The 22098-nt window shown below is 31.8% G+C and overlaps 1 protein-coding gene across 1 annotated transcript in view; it reads right to left on the bottom strand.

The window, feature by feature from the left end:
• LOC134259692 (uncharacterized) overlaps positions 1-21874 on the bottom strand; it is a 30421-nt gene extending 8547 nt beyond the window's left edge. The window contains exons 1-12 of the mRNA XM_062742285.1: positions 21822-21874; positions 15323-15380; positions 14845-15067; positions 14094-14213; positions 13560-13629; positions 11742-11804; positions 10911-10961; positions 10701-10745; positions 10179-10297; positions 6427-6462; positions 5557-5655; positions 1184-1402 (exon numbers count right to left, since the gene is read on the bottom strand). Of these exons, the coding sequence (XP_062598269.1) occupies positions 1184-1402; positions 5557-5655; positions 6427-6462; positions 10179-10297; positions 10701-10745; positions 10911-10961; positions 11742-11804; positions 13560-13629; positions 14094-14213; positions 14845-15067; positions 15323-15370 (1093 nt within the window). The 5' untranslated portion in view covers positions 15371-15380; positions 21822-21874. The remainder of the gene's footprint in view (positions 1-1183; positions 1403-5556; positions 5656-6426; positions 6463-10178; positions 10298-10700; positions 10746-10910; positions 10962-11741; positions 11805-13559; positions 13630-14093; positions 14214-14844; positions 15068-15322; positions 15381-21821) is intronic.
• Positions 21875-22098: the final 224 nt, after the last annotated feature.

Genomic DNA, 22098 nt, shown 5'->3' with positions numbered 1-22098 from the left:
TTATGTGTATATGTATAAATAAATCAAATTAAAGAGCATTGTCCTTTTTATCTCTATTCTATTCCTGAGTTTTATTTTCAAATTTCTTTTTTTGTAAAATGATTTTTTGATGATCACCACAAAGGGTATACAAAAGGTTGTTCGATTAGTTCGTAGACGATGTCAATCTTGGTTATACTTCTCACTATAAATTTACATAAGCACAATATAATATGTACACGTATTTGTTTTGTTCTTGTGTAAAGTTTCATTGCATTCGATTGAACAGAAATCAATCAACTTCATTTAAAAATCAACATGTTTTGTACCAGCAGAGCACACTAAACTGCATCAAGAATTTGTGACAAATACCTAAATTTCACACAGTATTATCCAATATCCATTCTTTTGAAAACGTCGTCGTTTTTGTCGTTTTCTATCTCCTCAAGTTGATTTCTTTTCAACAAAGCAAAATATTGAGCCATTATTAGGAGTACGAATCGATGTAACAATTCTTAATTTGATTTTTAGGTTGTTTTTTCGTTTTTTCTGCATTTTACACAGAATATGACCACAGACATTATTTAGTGTACTTCTTGTAACTTGTCAAATTTTGACCTGCTTCGCGACCCAATTTTTTAGCATTTTTTAAAATATGCATAAGTTTTGAATAAATTGTGATATCTTAAAAAGAATTAATAAAAATCATTTGAATTAATTGATAAAATATTTCCACCAGATTTGGATAACATTTGACGCCAAATAAAAGAAATGAGACAGTAGGCCACGACCTTTTCGAACAACCCTCGTTTGTACCACTTTAGAACTATAAAGCTTTGTAGTATAATAAGCTCATGAAATTATCAAGAAGACTGTCCTCAGATTTTACAAATTCATGAATATACCGTTAAGTCTCATGACGAATCAACTTACTAGAATTTATTATGATTAACATAAAAAAAAGTAAAATAATAAAATTTCAACAAAGTACGTTTCCCTTATGTCTTTTTTTAGAAAAGAACCTGGGTTCTGTCTTAACTTCCAATGAAAGGGCAACTTTCAAAGTAAATTGGCTCTGTCGCAATACATACGCATGTATATTGGTTTTATTGCTCCGTATAGAACAAAATAATACTGTATCTACTACTAGTATCAAATGGAAAAAAAGTAAACTTAATTATGAGTTATAATAATATGTCTTTACCTTTTTTGCAAACACTTCCTTTTGTATAGTAAATCCTTTTGTGTTTCATTGCAAAGTCGATGCATTGATCTTTTAGCTTATGTTCGTTTACTTTATCTAAAAAAGCTTCCAGTAGACACATGTTCAAGGTAAAATCGTACATCTTATGCAGCTGTAACAGAACATTGCTGCCATCTGGTAGTCCATCTATCGGTTGATAGTTTTTGTCTTTCTTTGGGTCTGAAATTTTTTTGTATAAATGAATAAAGGCTCAATACAGCATTTCAGGTAAACGAAAAACATCAAGAGTATTGCTCATGTATAACAAATCTCGTCGAAGTCACTCGTTTTTAACATGGTACTTTGCTTGATACTGTTCACTGAAGTGTATGTAAATCAACTTCCCTGCTCTTGCATACAACCAAAGGATTTAAATCCTTATCATCTGCAGGATTTTCTCTCATTCTTAACCCCCTTAATCTCTATATAGAATAACCTTTTTTTGAATTGCCATCATTTTAAAATGGAATCAATTGTGTTTTTTTTAATACGTACTATTTATTTTTTATCTTGGACATTTATCTACATGTCTATTCAATTTGGAAAGAGCAAAACAGCTTTTATGGTTTCATTTTTTTTCTTAACAATTTTAATTACCCTAATTTTTGCAATGCATACAAAACAGAAATAGAATATTTTTTTTAAATGAAACGCTTTGATGGATTACTGGACAATTGACCAATATCAGCTTTCTTCGAGTTTCAAATGGTACATGTATTGTTTTCAAATACTATTTAGCTTGTATTTTTCATACAAGAATAATCCAAGAAAACGCAAGCGTAAAAGTACATTTCATCTGCAAAATTTACTTGAGCTGTTTGAGCAATTACATTTAACAGTCATTAGATAATGACGTAGTGATTACTTATCGTTTTCTTGGGAATACATAACAGGTACATAAGAAACTTTTATATTTTAAAAGTTCTTTCTGAACATAAGAAAGCTTCTCGAACTCGTCCCAAGAAATCATCTCATCCCAATTGAAACTAATTTCAAAATAATAATGAAAAAAAAACCTTGAAAGATAATTCAGCAGAAATTTGCACGCAGGTGTCTTTGCAAAAAATAAAAGTTAGTCAGAGTAGGCGACTTTATTTATTAATCATTTTTAATATTTACATGACTACATTGGCTATCAACAAATGTTGAAATAGGACAGAAATCAAATATAAATAAACCTTATGAAAATTATTAATACGAGGGTTGTTTCTTCAATTACTGAGACATCCTGGATTTTTTTTCTTTCCTATGAAAGCTTTTTGATAAAAAAAAAAAATGGCACGTATATATGTCTGATAACCACTAAAAATTCATTACAGCAAAAAATATTTCACAGATATATTATTTATTTATTGCATAATACTGAGGGAAATATGAAGACTCATTCAGCCAAGAAAAGTCATATTCTCCGAGGGCTTCGCCTGAGGGAAATATGATATTTCTTGGCTGAATAAGTCTTCATGTTTCCCGAACATTCATGAAATAAATTGTTAATTATACCGAGACATGCAAAACCTTTGAAATGAACAGAAACTTTCAAACTTGGCATCGCTCTCAAATTCACTTTCATTTTTACGTAAAGTTACAGTTGTACTTTAAAATCCTTTGGTTTTTAAGTATTTGGTCAACACTTTATCATCAGTTCTGTAACGTTAATCAGGCTATCGTGACGTCATCTTCTTTCGGGAGTTTTCATTTAACGAACGAGAACTATATTGCGGAAAAATACACTACGTGTTCTGAAGAGGTGGAATACGATGAAAAGCGTGCCAACGGCCGGGAAATATGATGTTTAACAGACCGATCACGTTAAAAACCCAGAACCAATCAGATAACATGTTGTTTAGAATATTTATAATGAGGTATAATAATATTTCTTCTTTATAGTGGTACATGTATATATTTATGTGTCAATGGTAAGGGTACCTGGCGCAGTCTCAAAATTGGTTATTGAAAAACTTTAAGACCAACGTTCAAACTCCCTGTGGACCTCCAGTAAGAATTTGATTAAATAAAACTCTCTATATATCCATTTTTCTATTTCATATCGCGGAATTTTAATGTAGTTTCGATGAACTACGAAGATCATATCAAAAACTTAAGCACAGTACATAAACCTGATTATAACAACAAAATGAACTTTGACATCAAGGGTGCAGCGACTATACCTAAAATATGTGTAGCGCTGTAGAAAACTCTTTTCATAACTAAATGACCTACAAAAACAAAAGGAATGCAAAAAACGTAAATGCCTTAGTTGATTTTTTAAACATAAAACTTTTGATGGATCCCGTGGGTGACTGCTTAATACAGGTTTGACTGTATATATGTTTATTTTAAAGATAATTTAACTAGACTAAAATCATAGGCCCCGGACGACCAACAATCATTACGGACTAAATAACCTTGATCCACGGTGTAAAAATAGGTCCTCTGTGCTACTAAATACAAATTTTACAATGGGGAAACAATCACACCCATTATATTTTTTCAGCAATATTTTAAGAGAAAAGAGAGTTTATTTTTTTAAAAGGTCACATGTAATGACAGTAAAAGAGTTAATACTTTCCGGTTGATTTAGCGTGTGAAAAATCTACAGCTGGTGTGACGTTAAAATGATGTAGTGATACTGCTCCAGGTCAATAAACATATATTAAAGTTCATATCTGTAATTTTACTATTTTACCTCTTAAGTTGAAAATTTGCAATTTTGTTCAATTCGTGAAAAAATTTTGACGCATTTCTTTAATATACTGTATGTGTACTTCGGGCTTCATTTTTAGCGGCTTTGTCGCAGACAACAATTCGCTAATTCATGAATACGGCTAAGAAAACATTAACATATTTAAAAAAAAACCTAACAGATGTATACCTGATCGTGTACAAAATATATTAACACTTTATTTTTGAAGATATCATTGTTTATTTTTGACGAATTTATTATGCCGATAGTGGAAACAACCATATGTTGTTCTTTATGATAACGCCACAACTCCATGCACAGTGATTACGCTAAAATTGGAATAGGCCAAATAATGTACACGTACAGAACCTCCTCCCTTTATGTAGCGAGAGTAAATGTCTCAATAATTTCTGAATAGCCCTCGTATTGCCAAAAATTAGAGCAGTGAAATTCGATTTGACCATTTATTTTATATTTAACCTGTTGATTGATCAGGTATCATCTAATAAACCCACTGTGGTATCATCTTGTTATGTAAAAAGGAAATACTTCATTTTTGTAAACAATAGAAATGGCCATGATATGATAAGTACGAGTATAAAATTTCAAGGAAAATATAATGACATTGACCTAACTTTGGTCCTTCCATAAAACGGTCAAATATAAATCAATGGTTCCAATACTTGTTAATTGTTTCTTCATAATTTTTTAAAAATTGTATTCTCAAATATAATAAATATGAGAACAATCCGTCCTTCAAAGCGACCCAATGACGCTGAAACTGGGATATTTGCATATTAAATAGAATTTTTTGGCAAATGTCATTCAATTTTTGAAAGTTTAAGGTTTTTTAATATTATAGGTATTATTAATAAAAAGGTAATTTTTGTCTGGCCCAGGACGAAAATAATGCTTCTATTGTTCTCTTTCCTCTTGATGAACCAAGAATATCAGCTGTCTCGTTTAAAGTCATCATTTTGTAAGTTCTATGGTCGATACAATGACCTTGTCAGCAAATACAATTTATCATTGAGTCAAATGCTGACTGACGTTTTTCATACCAATTGTTAGCCCATTATTTATACACTGAATTGACGACGGATTTTTCCATTATTTCCTGATCATAACAAGGATCACACGGCGGGTGTGACTGGTCAGCAGGGATGCTTACATATCCATGGCACCTGATCCAATCTCTGATGTTTCGGAGGTCCGTGTTTGCTCTGTTCTTCTTTTGTATTGTTTTATGGACTTTGAGATTGAACACTGTTCGTTATCTCTATATTCTTCTTTACGCACTGAAAGGTTGAAGAAGTTACTTTGCTCTCAAAGCTCAAGTGAATGTTGGTAGACCAAGAGTCTTAATACAATCTTCAAAAATTATTATCAGAATATTATTCTCACCTTTTTATGCTCCATTTCAATTTTGTTTACTTATAATACTACTTAACACCTATAATTTTAGTAAAGTAAAGGATAGAAAGATTACAAAATAAATTTGAAATATTATTCTTAAAGGTTATCTTAAATTTCTCTGTTGTCAAAGCAGAACAATGCAGTATTAAATTAATGTATTTCCTTTAGCAGGACAACGACACTCACACACCTTGATGAAGAATTCTTTACAATAAGCATAATACAAAACACTTACCACTCAAATGAAAGACGAATGCTTCAATACTTGTTTTTCTTAGATTTCTACCAATGCTGCATAAAAGTTTATGAAGTGGAAAGTCGGTACTCTCCTCATCTAAAATTAAGAAAAAAATTCAGCATACATGAATGAAATAGTGGTTATTTAGACTGGTTGTTAAGTACGCGTTTATAAATTTGAAATATTTCATATAACGTACATTATTAATAAACAATTGCAATATGTTAATAATAACCGTTCCATAGATCTTTCTTAGAGGTTAGAAGTAGAAGTTAGGAGTAGAAACTGGAAAAAAAAGTGTTTATACAGTCGAAAAGACCGGAAGTGTCATTCCACTTCCAGCCTCCGGCTCGTGCAACATGTGTCAAACCCTGACTACTATATAGGCAGAGCGCATGCAAAACACAACACTTTTATTTAAGTAGAATGTATATTCGAATCTTTAAGTATTCTTTAAGATTCCTTATCCATTTCATATTAATCTCAACGAAAGTTTACTCTGTTTATTTGATTTTCTTTTACTTTGGTGCATAGTCCTTGATTCTGTATACTAAACAACCCATTGCCTAAATTTTCGGGAGGCTTAAAAATTCGATCCTTCCCTCATGATTATTGTACCTCTCGAGGGCAATCTTTATGCAACCCCCTCCTCACTATCATGGAATACATGTACGATGTGAACTTTTTATGTCGTAATGGCGAGAATTAATAAAAACCTTAATGTTATTTACAGGCATTATAAGAAAATAAGATTATTTGTAATAAAGAAAGGGTCTTATGATTCGAAATGAATGTGCTAAATCAATAAAAAGCTACTAAATATCAAATTTATAAAATTCATCAAGGATGGTTTTACGTTTTGCTCACCTTTTTTTAATGTAACCTGTTCGGGAACATACGTAACTGTAAAATAAGAAAATTTAAGTTTTAATAACTGAAAATATTCAGTTCATTTTTTGAGTTTCTCTAAGACAACGCAGCACAGTTATGGTTACCAAAAAAAAGGCGGGGCCTACTTTGAAAGGGAAAAACTTAACCATGACATCAAACAAAATATACGTTATATAACACTTCCTTATAATACCACAAAATGAGTTGATTTGCTAATTTAACCAGTAAGAAATCATCAAACTATATAAAAAAAACTTACTACGGCGTGATGGTTTGTCGGTAATGAAATCCCACAAAAGAAGTTATAAATAATTCACTGATCGCAATATACTTGCCAATGTAACGTCATTTCTTAAAACGTGACGTAGTTTGTATGCAGTGAGAGACAGATCAAGTAATATTTTCTCAACAAAAAATGTATTCTACAATTGGATAAAATATAATTCACTGATATTCTATAAGCCGTTAACTTGAAATTGATGTCTTATTCCATATTTTATTAATAAATTTTCTGTGCATTACGTATAATTTACACTGGTCAAATAAATTACATTTATATGCAATCACATCGGTGGGAAATGTGGGGGATCTAGAGCAGGGGCATACACTAATGGATCGTCGCCTGCGTGGCGCAGTGGTTAGAGCGTCTGCTCTAGATTCGCTAAGTAAGGGGTCAATCCTTACGTCGCAGGTCCGAATCCAACTGCGGGACGTGGATATCAGTCCTTCGGATGAGACCGTATAAACCGAGGCCCCGTGTCGCAGTAGGTGCTTGCACGAAAAAGATCCCTCACTGCTCAAAGGCCCTAAGTGCCGAGCATAGGACAAAATTTGTAGCCCTCCATCGGCAAGTGGTAGCGTCATCATATGAGTGAAAAATTCTCGAGAGGGACGTTAAACAATATACAATCAATCAATCACTTATGGATCATAGTAAGCTTTTACAATTCAACTTTAGAACTATGAAAGTATCTGAAAAGTACTGCATCTTATGACATCTTAAAAAAAAATTCCTTATATCAATATCTCATGCCGTTGTCCAGCAAAAATTACAGCATTCGATCATACAAATATAATTTTAACAATGAAATTGCAGAATTTAGATAGGATTGTAGCATTTTTTAGAAACTAAAATGTGTGTTGAAAATATTTTTACACTAAACTTGGAATTTTAACTTGGTTATGCCCTTGCACTTGTGGAATTTATATGTAACACCAATACAACAAATAATTGGGCTAAAATCACGTGACAACCGCATCACGCTACAAGTCTAAATATAAAGCACAATCGTCTTCGATGTGTAGTTATTGACCATAATTACAATTATCCGATATAGATAATGTATTTCAAAAAAAAATCGCCATCCGGTTTATGAATACATTTTTAGATACAACATATTGTCGATATTTCCATTGCGCACCTTAACTGTACTGCGAAGATAGCAAAACAATGATAAACTGGGTTCAACGAGCCAGATACATGTATTGCAGATCCTCTCTCTCTCTCTCTCTCTCTCTCTCTCTCTCTCTTGAGTGATTGATTGATTGATTGGTCGATCGAAACGATAAAAATTAAAGTAAGGATATTGTCTTTATTCATTTAAATGGGTAAAGTTATAAATGTTAAATATCTCAAGCAATATGATATGATTTAACTTAAAAATACATGAACAAAATATTCATATTGTATGAATGTATCATACTTGTATGCGGAAAAAAATGTTTCTATGGATTTGTCGACTTCTTTAGAAATCGAAATGCACGTTATTGCTTTTGTTCCTCTTGTCTTTTTTTTTTTAGTTTTTCTTGTTTATATAGGAAGAAAACTGTTTCCTCATTCTATGGGCAGAAAATATTTATGTCCATGTGAACCAAGTATTTATGACATACGTTTCTGTAGAATTGAATCACAAATCGATATTGGAACACAGTCCAGTTTGCCTTCTGATTCATTGCAGTCGCCATTTTTCAACTCATCAGATTTTAACTTTAAACCGATGGATATTAATTTTTAAAAATTATGACAGAAAATATATTTTCAAAATATATTATAGATCATGTCAATTTTAGTGTAATTATCTTCAAAAAAATTTAATTCACACATCATTTCAATAAAAAGATTTATTTTGTAGATGTGTGAAGCAACAAACACGCATGGTTGGCTTTTGTTCATATTTCCTGCTTTCTCCAGCAATTACAGTGTTCTCTCTGTATTTCCAGAGTACAATACAAAACTGTTTCATTAATTGCTGCTACGTGACTTTCTATAATGTCATCCATGTTTCCTCCTTTAATAAGGACTGCTAATTTTCTGAAAATTGATTTCTTTTCAACGAAGCAGAAAAGTCATAATTTGGAGTAATATTGTAGGATGTAATTGGAATAATACTTTAGGATGTGAAAATTAATTAATTTGAACGTTGAATTTTTTCTTATTTTGGGCCAATTTTCTAAGGATATGGAAACAGACTTAATTTATTGTATTGATATTGTTTTACTTAATCTTGACCTGCTATGCGCTCCCATATTCACATTTTAAAACTATAAACAGGTTTGAAATAAATTAGTATGCTTATAATATACTTGATACACGACATTTAAATTTATTGTTGAAACAAACCTGTGAAATGTGTTTATAATATGACTGAGATAAAAGCAATGACGGTAGTCCGAGAACTTTCTGAACAATCCTCGTATGACACCGGGCCCAAGGATCATGAAACAATCTTAGACTTAAGTCAAATTTTCAATCTACTGTAAAATATTCATTATTTATTGAATTATTCTCTAATTTTATAAATAACAACACGTTTGCAAAAACAATATTGGGAAACAGTTTGATTTTGGCCTGTTATACTTCAACATAATTTTAATACAACAGACAGAATTTGACTTAAGCTTAAGATGCTTGATGATCTTGGGGCCGGGTTCGTACAAAATTCTTGTCTACAACATATTTGAACAAATCTTGTATTTTTCATTCGAAATTAATACAAAATGGGGTTTAAAAAATATTTCCCTTACACAGCTTCAATTAGTAAAGGAAAAAGTTTAGTGTTTTGAGATATGTACTGTTTTCTTCTTCATATATGAACAATGTTTGAAAAGTATGAGACTCTATTATACATTTGTTGTGTACATTCGTATAAATGCATATTTTTGATAAAGCCGTTTTGTTAGTTTCTTAGATATACTTATGATTTCGGCATTGTTTAAATATTTAAATTGATGTGCTGAAAATTTATTATGGAAAATCAATTATTTTATTTGATCTTCGGAAAGTGCACAGCTGCACGTGTTTCTAATTGCTCAAACTTGACAGCTCTCTCTCTCCATTCCGCGGTATCGATGCTATTAGCTCATAATTGTTATCAGGTTTATGGTCAGATCTTAGACTGGTGTTTCTTTGAATTTGTTATGCTTACTCAAATTGCTTCCTGTGTTATAAATTAATGTCATTGAACTTTCCCCTAACTTTACTACTATTTTTAAACTTGTTTCATTAGTTCGTTTATGAAATGTGGGAGGATTTGACAAAGATGAGACGTGTGTGAGTTTGTCTGTAATTCACGCTCATTTTGGGAATTTTGTGTAAAAATGTAATTTTTGATTTTGTACTTTTGGACTTGAATAAATTCTTAACTTCAACACAATATAATTATTACACAGTACTGAAAAGTTTGCACATTATATATCCATATGTAAATAGTAAAATACAAGTAACATACCTTTTCGATAATTCTGATTTTCGATTGGTCCTTTGGATGATAATCTTTTTCTGTACCATAATACTATTACCCCTGCTAAAATCATCACAATCGGCACACAAATTGCAATCGCCACAATTCTGCAATTTATAATGTGATGATTGAGTAACCAACATTGTTGTTTTATAATAATCTAATTTTAAAAAAAACTATATTGCATGAAAACCTTATCTTTTTGTTTTTACAGTCTTTATTATTTGTTTAAAATTGTGTTAAGCGAAAAAAAAGAAACATGCAAGGCAAAGAAGTGGATAGTTTGAAATATGGTTTGATATGCCATGATACTTGGATGATATTTTGTCTTGTCTCCCTGTCTGAACCTATGTCACTTAGGAGATTGTAGTGACGATTTAGTATTATTTTGATTCATAAAAAAATGATGAAAGCACTGGTATTATTAATTCAACATGGAAAAAAAGACGAAATGATATTTTATTCTGCCTATGAAATTGTTGCTGTATAACACTATTTCAGTAAGCTTACGTGGAATTGTCTGTTTCCTGATCTTGATCTTGATTTTGATATGGACTAAAACAAAACGATACTCATGAATTAATTTAATTTCAACAGTCGATTAAATGAGGAAGTATCGTCTTTCAAATCCAATTCATACATTATCATTTTCTTAATTTGAAAAAGAAAAATATATGTTTCAATCCAGCATTACATATCAGTAAACACCTTCCTACTTACGTCGAATATTGTGTTGTTCTTCGGGTAGTACTCATGGAAATTATTTCTGACCTGGAAGAAATATTCATCTAACGAACAATTTAGCTAAAAATATTGTACTTAAGGAAACATCCCATTATCTATATTAGTTACAGGAGAATAGATATTTTAAATTTGTAATTAAATCATCTTGTGCTCATTATCTTCATGTTCACCACTAACCAAATATTCTTTATAAATTTATTTATATACTATAATCTGACAAAAAAAATTTCTTTAACATCAAATCTTTATCTATGTGAAAAAAAGACGTTTATTTTTATTTTTTTTACTGTCTTTCCACAGAAATTACAGGTTGTTCACGCTATGTGTTTAAACAACCTGAAAATATTTCTTTGGCCACTAAGTCACAAAACGAAAACAAGGACCAATAACAATTTACAAATTCAATTTCAATTTAGGAACTTTAGATTATGCGCAAAGTCATTTCTTCTTTGCTGATAACGTCGATAAAAACTTTAATAGCAACACCGCAATCTTGAGGATGATATAAATTTAGCAGTTTCTTTAAAGAGTGAAAATGAAAAAGACATAATGTTATCTGTTATTTTTAAATAACATTGCTTTATACGTCTTGAATTTGTTATCCAATGACATAGATTCATTCTAGTCCTAGGAAAGAACAACGTTTTAGATTTAATTTTAAACCCTGATTTCATGAAATTACAGTTAATTCCAAATAAGAATAACTTTTTGTTCTTTTAAATATTACCAATGAAATGTTTGGAAGTTCATTTGATAAATCGCAACTTTTCTGTCAAATGATATTCCATGTTACAATTTCTTACTTACGTCGCATAATATGCTGTGATCTCGTTTGTTCGTTTGGTGGATGGATCAACGTCTTTCTCTGAACTGGAACAAAACACTATTTAAGTACATTTCACTAATTTCCGTAATTGTAAATAAAGGTCCTTAATCTGAAAAAACCTTCATATTTGTCTAGTATCTAGTCTTCCTGGAATATTGAAAGGAGGAATTTTTTTTTCCTAATATGGTTAAATGAATATCATTCAAGTCCACGTTGTTACGATAAGTTTCAATTGTACAAAATGCAATGTTTTATTATTCTTTAGTAAAAATTATATTCATCTTAATTGCATTAAAAATGTATCCACTTTGTCTCCTTAATGCTCAGTTGCAGATTTTGATAGTTATTACTTCTGAATAAATCTCAAAAGAAACCCGTGTTTCTTGTAAACTTGTTGCATGACAACAAACGACAAATGAAGAATTACAATTATCAGAGGCAGTGTTAAACAGTAAGATGAACTCTAAAGTTTTTTATTTTTAGTTTTTTTATGGGAAAAAATGTTGAAGCCGTCGCAGAAGATTTTATCAAACTCACAGAAATCCCAATTCAAATACTGACAAACAAAAACAGTATTTTTTTTTTATTTTTTATACTATGTGGTTAAAGCAGATCAACTTTCTATTTCATACGTATTGATTCGTTTTGTGATGATTCTTTTTTTACCTTCTCTGAAATTATCTTAAATATTTTTTTGAAATAAAATTATTTTGCACATCGGACCGAGTTGACGTTTTATCTGCAATTGTGTTGGTTTATTTGATATAATCCAATAGTTTTATTATACCTTAAGTATGTGCCTTTTTAAAGTAAGCAAAATTCGACAACATTGCATTTACATCAGAAAATATATTTCCTGCATATTATGTACGTGTCACATCTGTTCATTTGTTAATTTACTATATAACTGTTTGCAAATATTTTTCTTAGATGAACTTATTGGAAAGAAAATACGTGAACTTATTTGGGGGTCATATATGTACGTAATAGCCTAATAGCCTGACCGAATCACAGATCAAGATGACATCATGTCTGCAACTGGTTGCGGGTCTATAAACTAATTTCAAATATGGATATTTTTCCTTCAACAGATGTTCAAAAGATATTACTTTGGTGTGAAAAATGGTTTAAATACTTTACTTAGCCTAAATTCTCTCTTACTGTTTTAACCCGAAGTTATTTATATTAAAACAGTCGATACAACTACCTTTGACTTCAAATATATAACGGAATTAAACGGTTAAAACATGCTGTATTTTTTTCGGAATAGTCGTCTCAAATGTATTTATACATGTAAGCTATAAACAACAATGTTAAAAAGATCTGTGGGAAAAGTACTTGGTCGGGACGTGATCAACCAAGTTCATTTCCCAGAGAAATTTTTAACGTTGTTGTTTATTTCTTAAATAAACTTTTTTTTTAAGTTTTACATTTTATTTTTATTGAGATATCATTAACCTCAACATGACGTCACTTAGAGCGAATTAATTGGTGTATACTTCTAAGCTTGAGTGTTAATGAAAATGGCTCTCAAATCTATCTCGTATTTGGTGAGATTGAGAAACACAGCAAATGAAATGTATGTATATACGTAGCTATGTTTGTAACAGTTACAGAAACAATAACATCTTAATTTGTAATCTTAACCCATATTTGAAAAAGGTAGCTATAGTGCATTGATTGTTAAAATAGCGTTTTGATTAATCAGTTAGTTTAGCTTTGTGGTCAAAGATTCGATATTGACCAATTTGAGAACATGCAAAAAGCAATCATATATATTTGTTATAAAAAATCATTACCACTCCTCAGCACAGTTTGAATCGGCTCTGTAGCAACGACACCTTTTATTTATATTCAAACATTCTGAGTCTGAAACAGAATTTTAATAAATATCTTTTAAGATCAATATACATATATCATTTGAAGTCATCTAGATCTCTTTTAAATAATGAAAAGGAAATAGTGCATTTTAGTTCAAGGATTTGAATGTATTTAAAAATAGTTCAGAATAGATTAATGTCGCGCGATTATTACTATAGGATTAAGGAGAAAGACAAGAATGCATTTTTCCCCCTGATATAGATACACCTGGCTTGAAAGGATCATTTCAATCCGTTCATACATATAACAAAAACTATTTACGTACACTGCTTATTTAAGATATATGTATTTCTCATTTCTTTTAACATAAGAGGATCATGGATCACAATGTCCAATTCATATAATATGACCATGCTATATCATCATCCTACGAAAACCTTTGTCCAATCCAACCTTACGATAAGTAGCAGGGAAAAAAGATTATTTTTGTTTACATATAGAAATATACTTACACATATAAACCATTTTTGAAAAATAAAGCTGTTCAGGACATCCAGTAGAAAACTTTTCACAGCTCTTAGCATTCGGGGAGACATTATCACCGAACTCATACGTGTATATGGGACAATTTCCTGCAAATAAAATGATTTATTTTATTCGATCCTTAACTGAAAAAAAGACTATTAAATAAAACTAAAAACGTGTTCTTTTAGTTTTTCAACTTAATGTCTGTTTCAGTTATATATTGAAAAAATAAAACAGATATGTCAAAGATCAATTTTGCAGACTTCCGTTAAAGATCTAAAATTTTTACACTATGCAGCATCTTTTTCCCTTTTCCATATGAGTATCATTTGGAGAGAAACAAACCTTTGAGTGATACCGTATAGGAAAAAAGTTTAGGGTGATGTTCACTTAGGCATATTTCATCGATTGTGATTGTTGATGTATTCTATATTGTTTAACTCCGAGTCGCAATATTTCAGCCATATTTTTCGTTTTAGCTATAGCAATTTTGAAGTAGCCCGCTAAATATTTAGCTTCAATTTGGCACCCATGCATATATATAAGTGAATACAAAAATTAATTTCACAGGCTGTTGTTTAACTATGTTTAACCTGATGTTTGGTTTTACTTTTTAGAATTATTATTCAATATCAATAAGCATAGGTGAAATTTGTGTGCTCATACTAGTGTTTTTGACGTAGATATTTTATAACCAAAAGAATATTTTTGACTGGCAAAGACATAAATCCAACTTACCTTTCTCAACGGGTACACTTACACCACAAAATTCCACAGATTCGTTTAGGAAACTACTAGGCAGACAATGGTAAACATGTGATTGTTCTGTTGGACTTTTTGAGGTTAGATTGTGTATGCATCTTAATGAGTCAGATGCTCTCAACCAATCTGAGAGGTTGTTTGCCATTGGGCAAAATTCTACTTCGTGAATCCATTTCGGTTTACATGTAATGGAATTTATCTGTAAAAAAAGGGAAGTGCTTAGATTATGATGACTGAAGAAAGGCTAATATTTAATAATTCAACAAGACGATCTACTTAAACATCATAAAATAACAGGAAAACATGCTTTATACCTTTCAGAGGGATAGTTGCTTTCCAACAACTATGCATTTACTAAAGTAACTTGCATAACTGTATTTTATCAAATATTCTGGAATACTCATTTTTTGAATTTTACAATAATGAATCAGGTTTTTGTAATGCTGATACTTACTATCAGAAGAAATGATATTGCAGAGAATATAGACAGAAACATTTCCATGTACAGGTCTCTGAAAAAGTTAAATAAATTATATGAACAAGGAATCAAAAACTGTAAATTAGAAAAGTTCGCATTTTAAATAATTCAAATATTTTTGATTGATTGATGGTATATTGTTTATCGTCCCTCTCGAGAATGTTTTAAACATTTGGAGACGCCTTCACTTGCCAGAGCTGCATATTTTGATTTATGCTCGGAAATCCGGGCAATTGAGCAGGGAGGGACAGACAGATGGATCGACAGCTAAACAGACGGGGGAGAAAAAAACCTATTGTCACTTCTGGTTTTGCAGGTATGAAAATACAAGAGGCCCACGGGCGTTATAGGTCACCTGAGTATCATGTAACATCTTTCCAACAATTGAATTTGGTTCGTGTTTTAAACCAGAGGCCACGAAATTCACAATTTACAATTTTGAAAGAGGCACCATTGCTTATCATAATTTTTAACTTAGAATGCTTACTCTATTTACTTAATACCCAGAGGTAGATCAGAGTAAAAAAGAGAGAATGCACTTCCACTTTATACCCAGTTGTGCTACTCACCCTAAAGGAACCGCTGACCCATGGGCTACATATTTCAAAATTTTGCAAATGTTATCATAAAATGGTTGATTAATACCAAAGAGCAGATTTCAAAGCAATAATTTATTTTCAGACTATGTAACCCCCCACCCCCCTCTGACCCCGGGGGCATAAAGAAACCACTTTGCTTGATGCACCTTTCTTCATCATAAATATATATATACTTGGATCATTGGCATAAAACCCAGAAACAAAGGAAAATATTTTCAAAGAATTAATGTATATTTTTACTACATAATCAATAGAGTCCCGCCTTAACACCAGAACCCCTGACCCTGGGGCCATAAATTCACAATTTTGGAAGAGGCACTCTTGCTCATCATAACTATGTGATTAGTCAGTTTATTTAATACCCAGAAGCAGAGAAGAAGATTTTCAAAAAATAATGAATTTTAACTATATAATCAATAGAGCCCTGCCGTAACAACAGAACCCCTGACCCTGGGGCCATAAAATTCACAATTTTGGAAGAAGCACTCTTGCTCATCATAACTATATACTTAGTTACTTTATTTAATACAAAAAAGCAGAGAAGAAGATTTTCAAAGAATTAATGCATGTTCACTATATAATCAATAGAGCCCCGCCCTATCACCAGAACCTCTGACCCTGGGGCCATAAAATTCACAATTTTAGAAGAGGCACTCTTGCTCATCATTACTATGTGCTTAGTCAGTTTATTTAATACCCAGAGGCAGAGAAGAAGATTTTCAAAGAATAAATGCATTTTCACTATATAATCAATAGAGCCCCACCCTAACACCAGAACCCCTGACCCTGGGGCAATAAAATTCACAAATCTGGAAGAGGCACTCTTACTCATCATAACGTTGTGCTTAATTAGTTTATTAAATACCCAGGAGCAGAGAAGAAGATTCTGAAAGAAATAATGTATTCTCACTATAAAATCTATAGAGTCCCGCCCTAACACCGGAACACCTGACCCTGGGGCCATAAAATTCACAAATCTAGAAGAGACAGCCTTATTCAACATAGCTATGTGCTTAGTTAGTTTATTAAATACCCAGGAGCAGAAAAGAAGATTCTCAAAGAAATAATGCATTTTCACTATGTAATCTATAGAGCCCCGCCCTAACAACGGAACCCCTGTCCCCGGGGCCATAAAATTCACAAATCTGGAAGAGGCACTCTTACTCATCATAACGTTGTGCTTAGTTAGTTTATTTAATACCCAGGAGCAGAGAAGAAGATTTTCAAAGAAATAATGCATTTTCACTATATAATCTATAGAGCCCCGCCCTAGCACTAGAACCCCTGACCCTGGGGCCATGAATTTCACAATTTGGGTAGAGGACTCAATGCTCATTACATTCACGACAACAGTTTGCCTGCTTGATGTCTAGGAGTAAAGAAGAAGATTTTTAAAGACTGCAATAATTTTAGTGGTTTTGGCCCCACCCCTTAGGACCCAGGGGGTGGGGATCATGAAATTCACAATTTTTGTTTCCCTCCATCCATAGATGCTGTATACCAAATTTGGTTGAAATTGGTTCAGTGGTTTTAGAGAAGAAGCTGAAAATGTTCAAATGTTAACATACGACGCACGACGGACGACGACGGACGAAAACGGATAGCAATAGGTCACCTGAGTTGTCATTATATTTTTACGTCACAAACGTTAAATGTCATACTAATATCATGGAGATTTTATCAATCCCAGTGCAACCAATGTAAGTGAAATATTACTGTACAGTTGTAATCAGCATGTGTTTCAATGCAAAAGGTAGCAAAGTGATTTAGTGCAAGAAATATAAAGATAACGAACACTAATCAATCTTAAACGTTTATTAAAATAATACAGCTTTTGGGTCGAGCACACAAGCACATCAGATGTGATGGAGTAGTCACCTGCTGACTGGTTACACATGCCAAGTGCTCCATGTCATGATTTAGCAAATCAAAAATCCGTAAACATTGAAAGGATATACTTACAAATATCAATATTTATAAAAAGCAATGATATAACCTAAAATATAAACTATTTGCCCGTATTATAGTTTGGGTCGAATTTATCGGCCTGTAGTTCAGTAAGCATAGTACCTAGAAAGTCCCGTATTTGATTTTCGATAAAGTCCTACACTTTCTCCCTTCCGGTTGCATAAATCCCTACCGCTGAACGTCCTAGATCTAGCATGTGAAAGTTCAGCCAGAGGCAAATTAAAGCATGGATTGAATTTTGGAGAGCAAAGACAATTTAAAGAGGGTATGGGTAGGGGATGTTGGCCTGGATAGCTCAGTTAGTGCAAGACCTGACTAGAAATGCAGTGGTTGTGGGTTCGATTCCCGTTAAGCCATATATTTCTTTCCTTTCCTGCTGTTTCCTGTTGCGCTTTGTTTGATTTCCTTTTAATCATTGAGTTTTTTCCTAAATTCTTTTGCTTTTATTCAAATAACAGCTCAGCTCGTATCTATTTCTATTGGATTTTTTCCCTATAAAACCTTTTGACACTAAATGTTATGTATAGGTCAAGAACATCTTGTAGGGTGTATTGTTACATAGAATTTCGAAATATATACATGTAAAGTATTGCCTATGGGGAATTTGTAACCTAAATATTAACCAACTGTTTATTTCTGTTTAAAAAATGTGATCGAACACACGATGAAAAAAATTTAAAATGCAATTCATACAATAAAGTGAGGGATATACAACAAGCAGTCTTCCGAAGTATCTTTAGATTGAAAACATTATTGATCCATTTACACATAGAATGTATAACTGATCCAAACGCTATCTATACATGAATTTAAAATATTGATAAATCACTAGATAAAATTTGACTGACAAACAACTTTTTTTTGCAAAAATAAATAGCATCCCCTTTATACGAGAATAAACATGAAACCCTCTCGATCCACATTTCGTTGGACAGATAACACACAAGGCTAGGCAATCATTCCTTAAAAATGGGTTTTAAAGACAAAGAAGCACAGCAAAGAATGGCAATCGATTGCACCCTTCCTCGTTTGTCATTCATTCAGAAAAATATTATTACATCGTTAGGTAATTTTCGTGTACTCAATGAATACTTGTAAAGACAATGGACATAGCTAAAAATAAAGAAAATGGGAAGTGAAATAGATCAAAGAACAATCTTAGATGCGTTTAGTAACATAGAAAATTTAGAATCCGCAAGATTACAGAATGTAAATTTCGTAAAAATCATAAATGCTAAGTTTTAGTTGAAAAAAAACTTAAATTTCAGTTAGATCCTTGGTGACTGCAGTCTGCAAATCAAATAAAAATTACATAATTTTTCTTTTGTTCATGTATTATGACGTCAAGACTTAACGTGTAATGTTCCTCAAATCTTGACAATTTATTTAAAAAAAGCCAAAAATTTAATGTTTTTAAATATTTTGCATACCCCAAAAATTTTATCTAAAACATTCTATTATATAATGAAATAACTGTTTCAGAAGATTCTAATCCATGAAAAAAATGAATGACTTGGTTGGCTAAAATGTTGTAATAGTTGAAGATGCTCAAATTCACTCATCTTTTACAAAATTCAAGAAAGATTGCAGTTTACCAAAGCTTGAGTTTCAAAACATTGACTCTTAAAGGAACTTTTTTAAAGGAAATTAAAGCATAAAGTCTCCACTTTGTGTTTATTTTCGAAATGGACAAATGGACTTTGTCAGTTACAGTTGTAATTGGGATAATGACAGGGCCATTTAATGGAGTTTGTTAACCCACCTCTTTATTATCAAATCAGCTAATGGCTTCATAGAGTTCTCAAAAATGAGACCCAAGGGCCTTGACTTCAAATAACTGTACAACTTATCAGTTCTATCTGAAGCCTCTAAGTATCATGTATATTTAGATAAAACTATGAAATTCCAAAAGTAGGTCTTCGTTACCTACATTTTGTTTACAAAAGCTCTGAAAACTCAAGAAAAATCAACTGAAAAGTGTGATGATTAAATGTGTTTTATATCTTAAATGATGATTTAAAGTATTTTATACATATATCTTAAATGTTCAGATATAGCCATCACATTATGAGATTCCAAAAGTAAGTCACAACAATCTACTTTTGGTGCACATACTCCGAAACTCTAAAATGCCTCAACTGACAATGTTTAATGATTTTTAACTTTTTTTATTTGAAATGTTTAGATATTGTCCTGAATGGTAGGTCACTGTTGACTCATTCGGAGGATAAAGCCTCCCCTGCAGATTTGTCACACTTGCAGTGTGCTCCTTCTCATGATCTGGAAATGACAGGAAAATCCGTCGTCAATTCGGTGTATAAATAATGGACTAACAATAAGTATGGAAAACGCCAGTCAGCAGTTGACTTAATGATAAATTGTATTTCCTGACTAGGACATTGCATTGACCATCGAACTTACGAAATGAATGCGTCAAATATAAGACAGGTGAGGTTGTCAGAAAAAACGAAATGAATATTAACATAAAGCTTCAAGTGGTTTATTAATATCAGGGCCAAGCTGCAAATGGGAAGCATGTTGGATTGATTGATTTATTGTGTACTGTTTAACGTCCCTCTCCAGAATATTTCACTGATATGGAGACGTCACCATTGCCGGTGAAGGGCTGCAAAGTTAGGCCTATGCTCAGCACTTGCGGCCATTGAGCAGGGAGGGATCTTTATCGTGCCACACCTGCTGCGACACGGGGCCTCGGTTTATACGGTCTCATCCGAAGGACTGCCCCAGTTAGTCGCCTTTTACGACAAGCAAGGGGGTAATGAGGAACTATTCTAACCCGGATCCCCACGGGCATATTGGAAGATTGTTCCATTTTTTTAAACGACATCATTGTCAGTAGAATTGCAGAAAAAACACTAAACTAATACGTATGCAGCTTTGTTAGAAAATTTGTGTGTAAAGCATTTCTGACCTATGCCAAATATGTTGGTGAAGACAATTTAACATTTTACAAAGGAATCTGATGAAAAATACGTACACATTTGTCATCGCGTTCGATCATTAAAGCTAAAATAAGACATCGCAAAACGCACTCCTAGTCCGAAGGATATAAAATCATGAAATAGTCGAATAAAATAAATTTCTATGACAGGACAGTAGTAAAGTACTAAAAGTGAGAATATTTACTTTGATGTGTTGAAAAGATATCTTTCTAAATGAAAATGAATGAGCAATTTAAAAACAAAATACATGTAATGGAGTGGGGTTATAGTGTCTTTAGCTTTTTTTTCTGCATTTCACTTATCTAAAATATGTATTTTATTAACTCTTTTGTTCATTGGTTTTACCTGGTGTTGTGATAGTATATAGTATAGAGTACATGTATATAGATAATTGGTTTGATATTCTGCACCATATTTTAAGCAATACCAATGTTACCACCCAGTTTAAGGGTATTTGAATGTCAACATCTCGTACGTTCTGTTTCGTCACACAAAACATAAATTATATATAAATTTAAAGTATTTTTAAATGTTTCTTAATGGAGCATTTTCTTAATGGAGCATTTTTATTGCAATATCTACATATATTATTGACTCTTAATTTCATCCAAGATGGCGTTCATTGGGAAAATCAATATTAGTTCATATTTTCAAAGGAACATATTTTTTTTTTAGATTTTCTCATTCATTTTTAAGAAGAGAGAACCCCTCTGAATTAGACAAATTTTATAGAAGATGGCAAAAACGGGTAAGGAGTTACTTTCGAAAATGGAAAAGAAGCAAACGATTATTACAATGTAGGCCTGTTTGTAATGTCCTAACTGCGTTCATTATAACTCCAACAAATATTCAAAAAAAAATATTTTTGCTGTTAAACGGAAATATAGATTCATATATGATATTCAATTTAACATTTTGCAAAAAAAAAACACGAAAATGACTCACCTAATAGTTAGATCTACATATCATGAAATTTCCATTGCAGTGTTTCCTTAAATGTTCAATAAAATTACAAAATGGCTGACTAAAAATAATCCCTAAATCTCTCCTTTCAATTCGAACATCTCAGCACTGGAATTGGAGAGAATGGTTATGAGATAAAAAAAAAATAGAATATGTTAGCTTTCTAAATAAACCATATTTGTCAAAATTTTAGCCGAGCTGAATTTTTTTTTTTTTTTTTTTTTTTTTTGTATATGCGGAGGTAGTGATTAGGCCTGTG

This window comes from Saccostrea cucullata, unplaced genomic scaffold (genome assembly GCF_032062105.1).
Source record: "Saccostrea cucullata isolate Sc308-1 unplaced genomic scaffold, CSIRO_AGI_Scuc_v1 ctg818, whole genome shotgun sequence".
In the NCBI taxonomy this organism is placed as follows: domain Eukaryota; kingdom Metazoa; phylum Mollusca; class Bivalvia; order Ostreida; family Ostreidae; genus Saccostrea; species Saccostrea cuccullata.
Note: the sequence above shows the minus strand (reverse complement) of the source record. Positions and strands in the feature narration are given on the sequence as shown.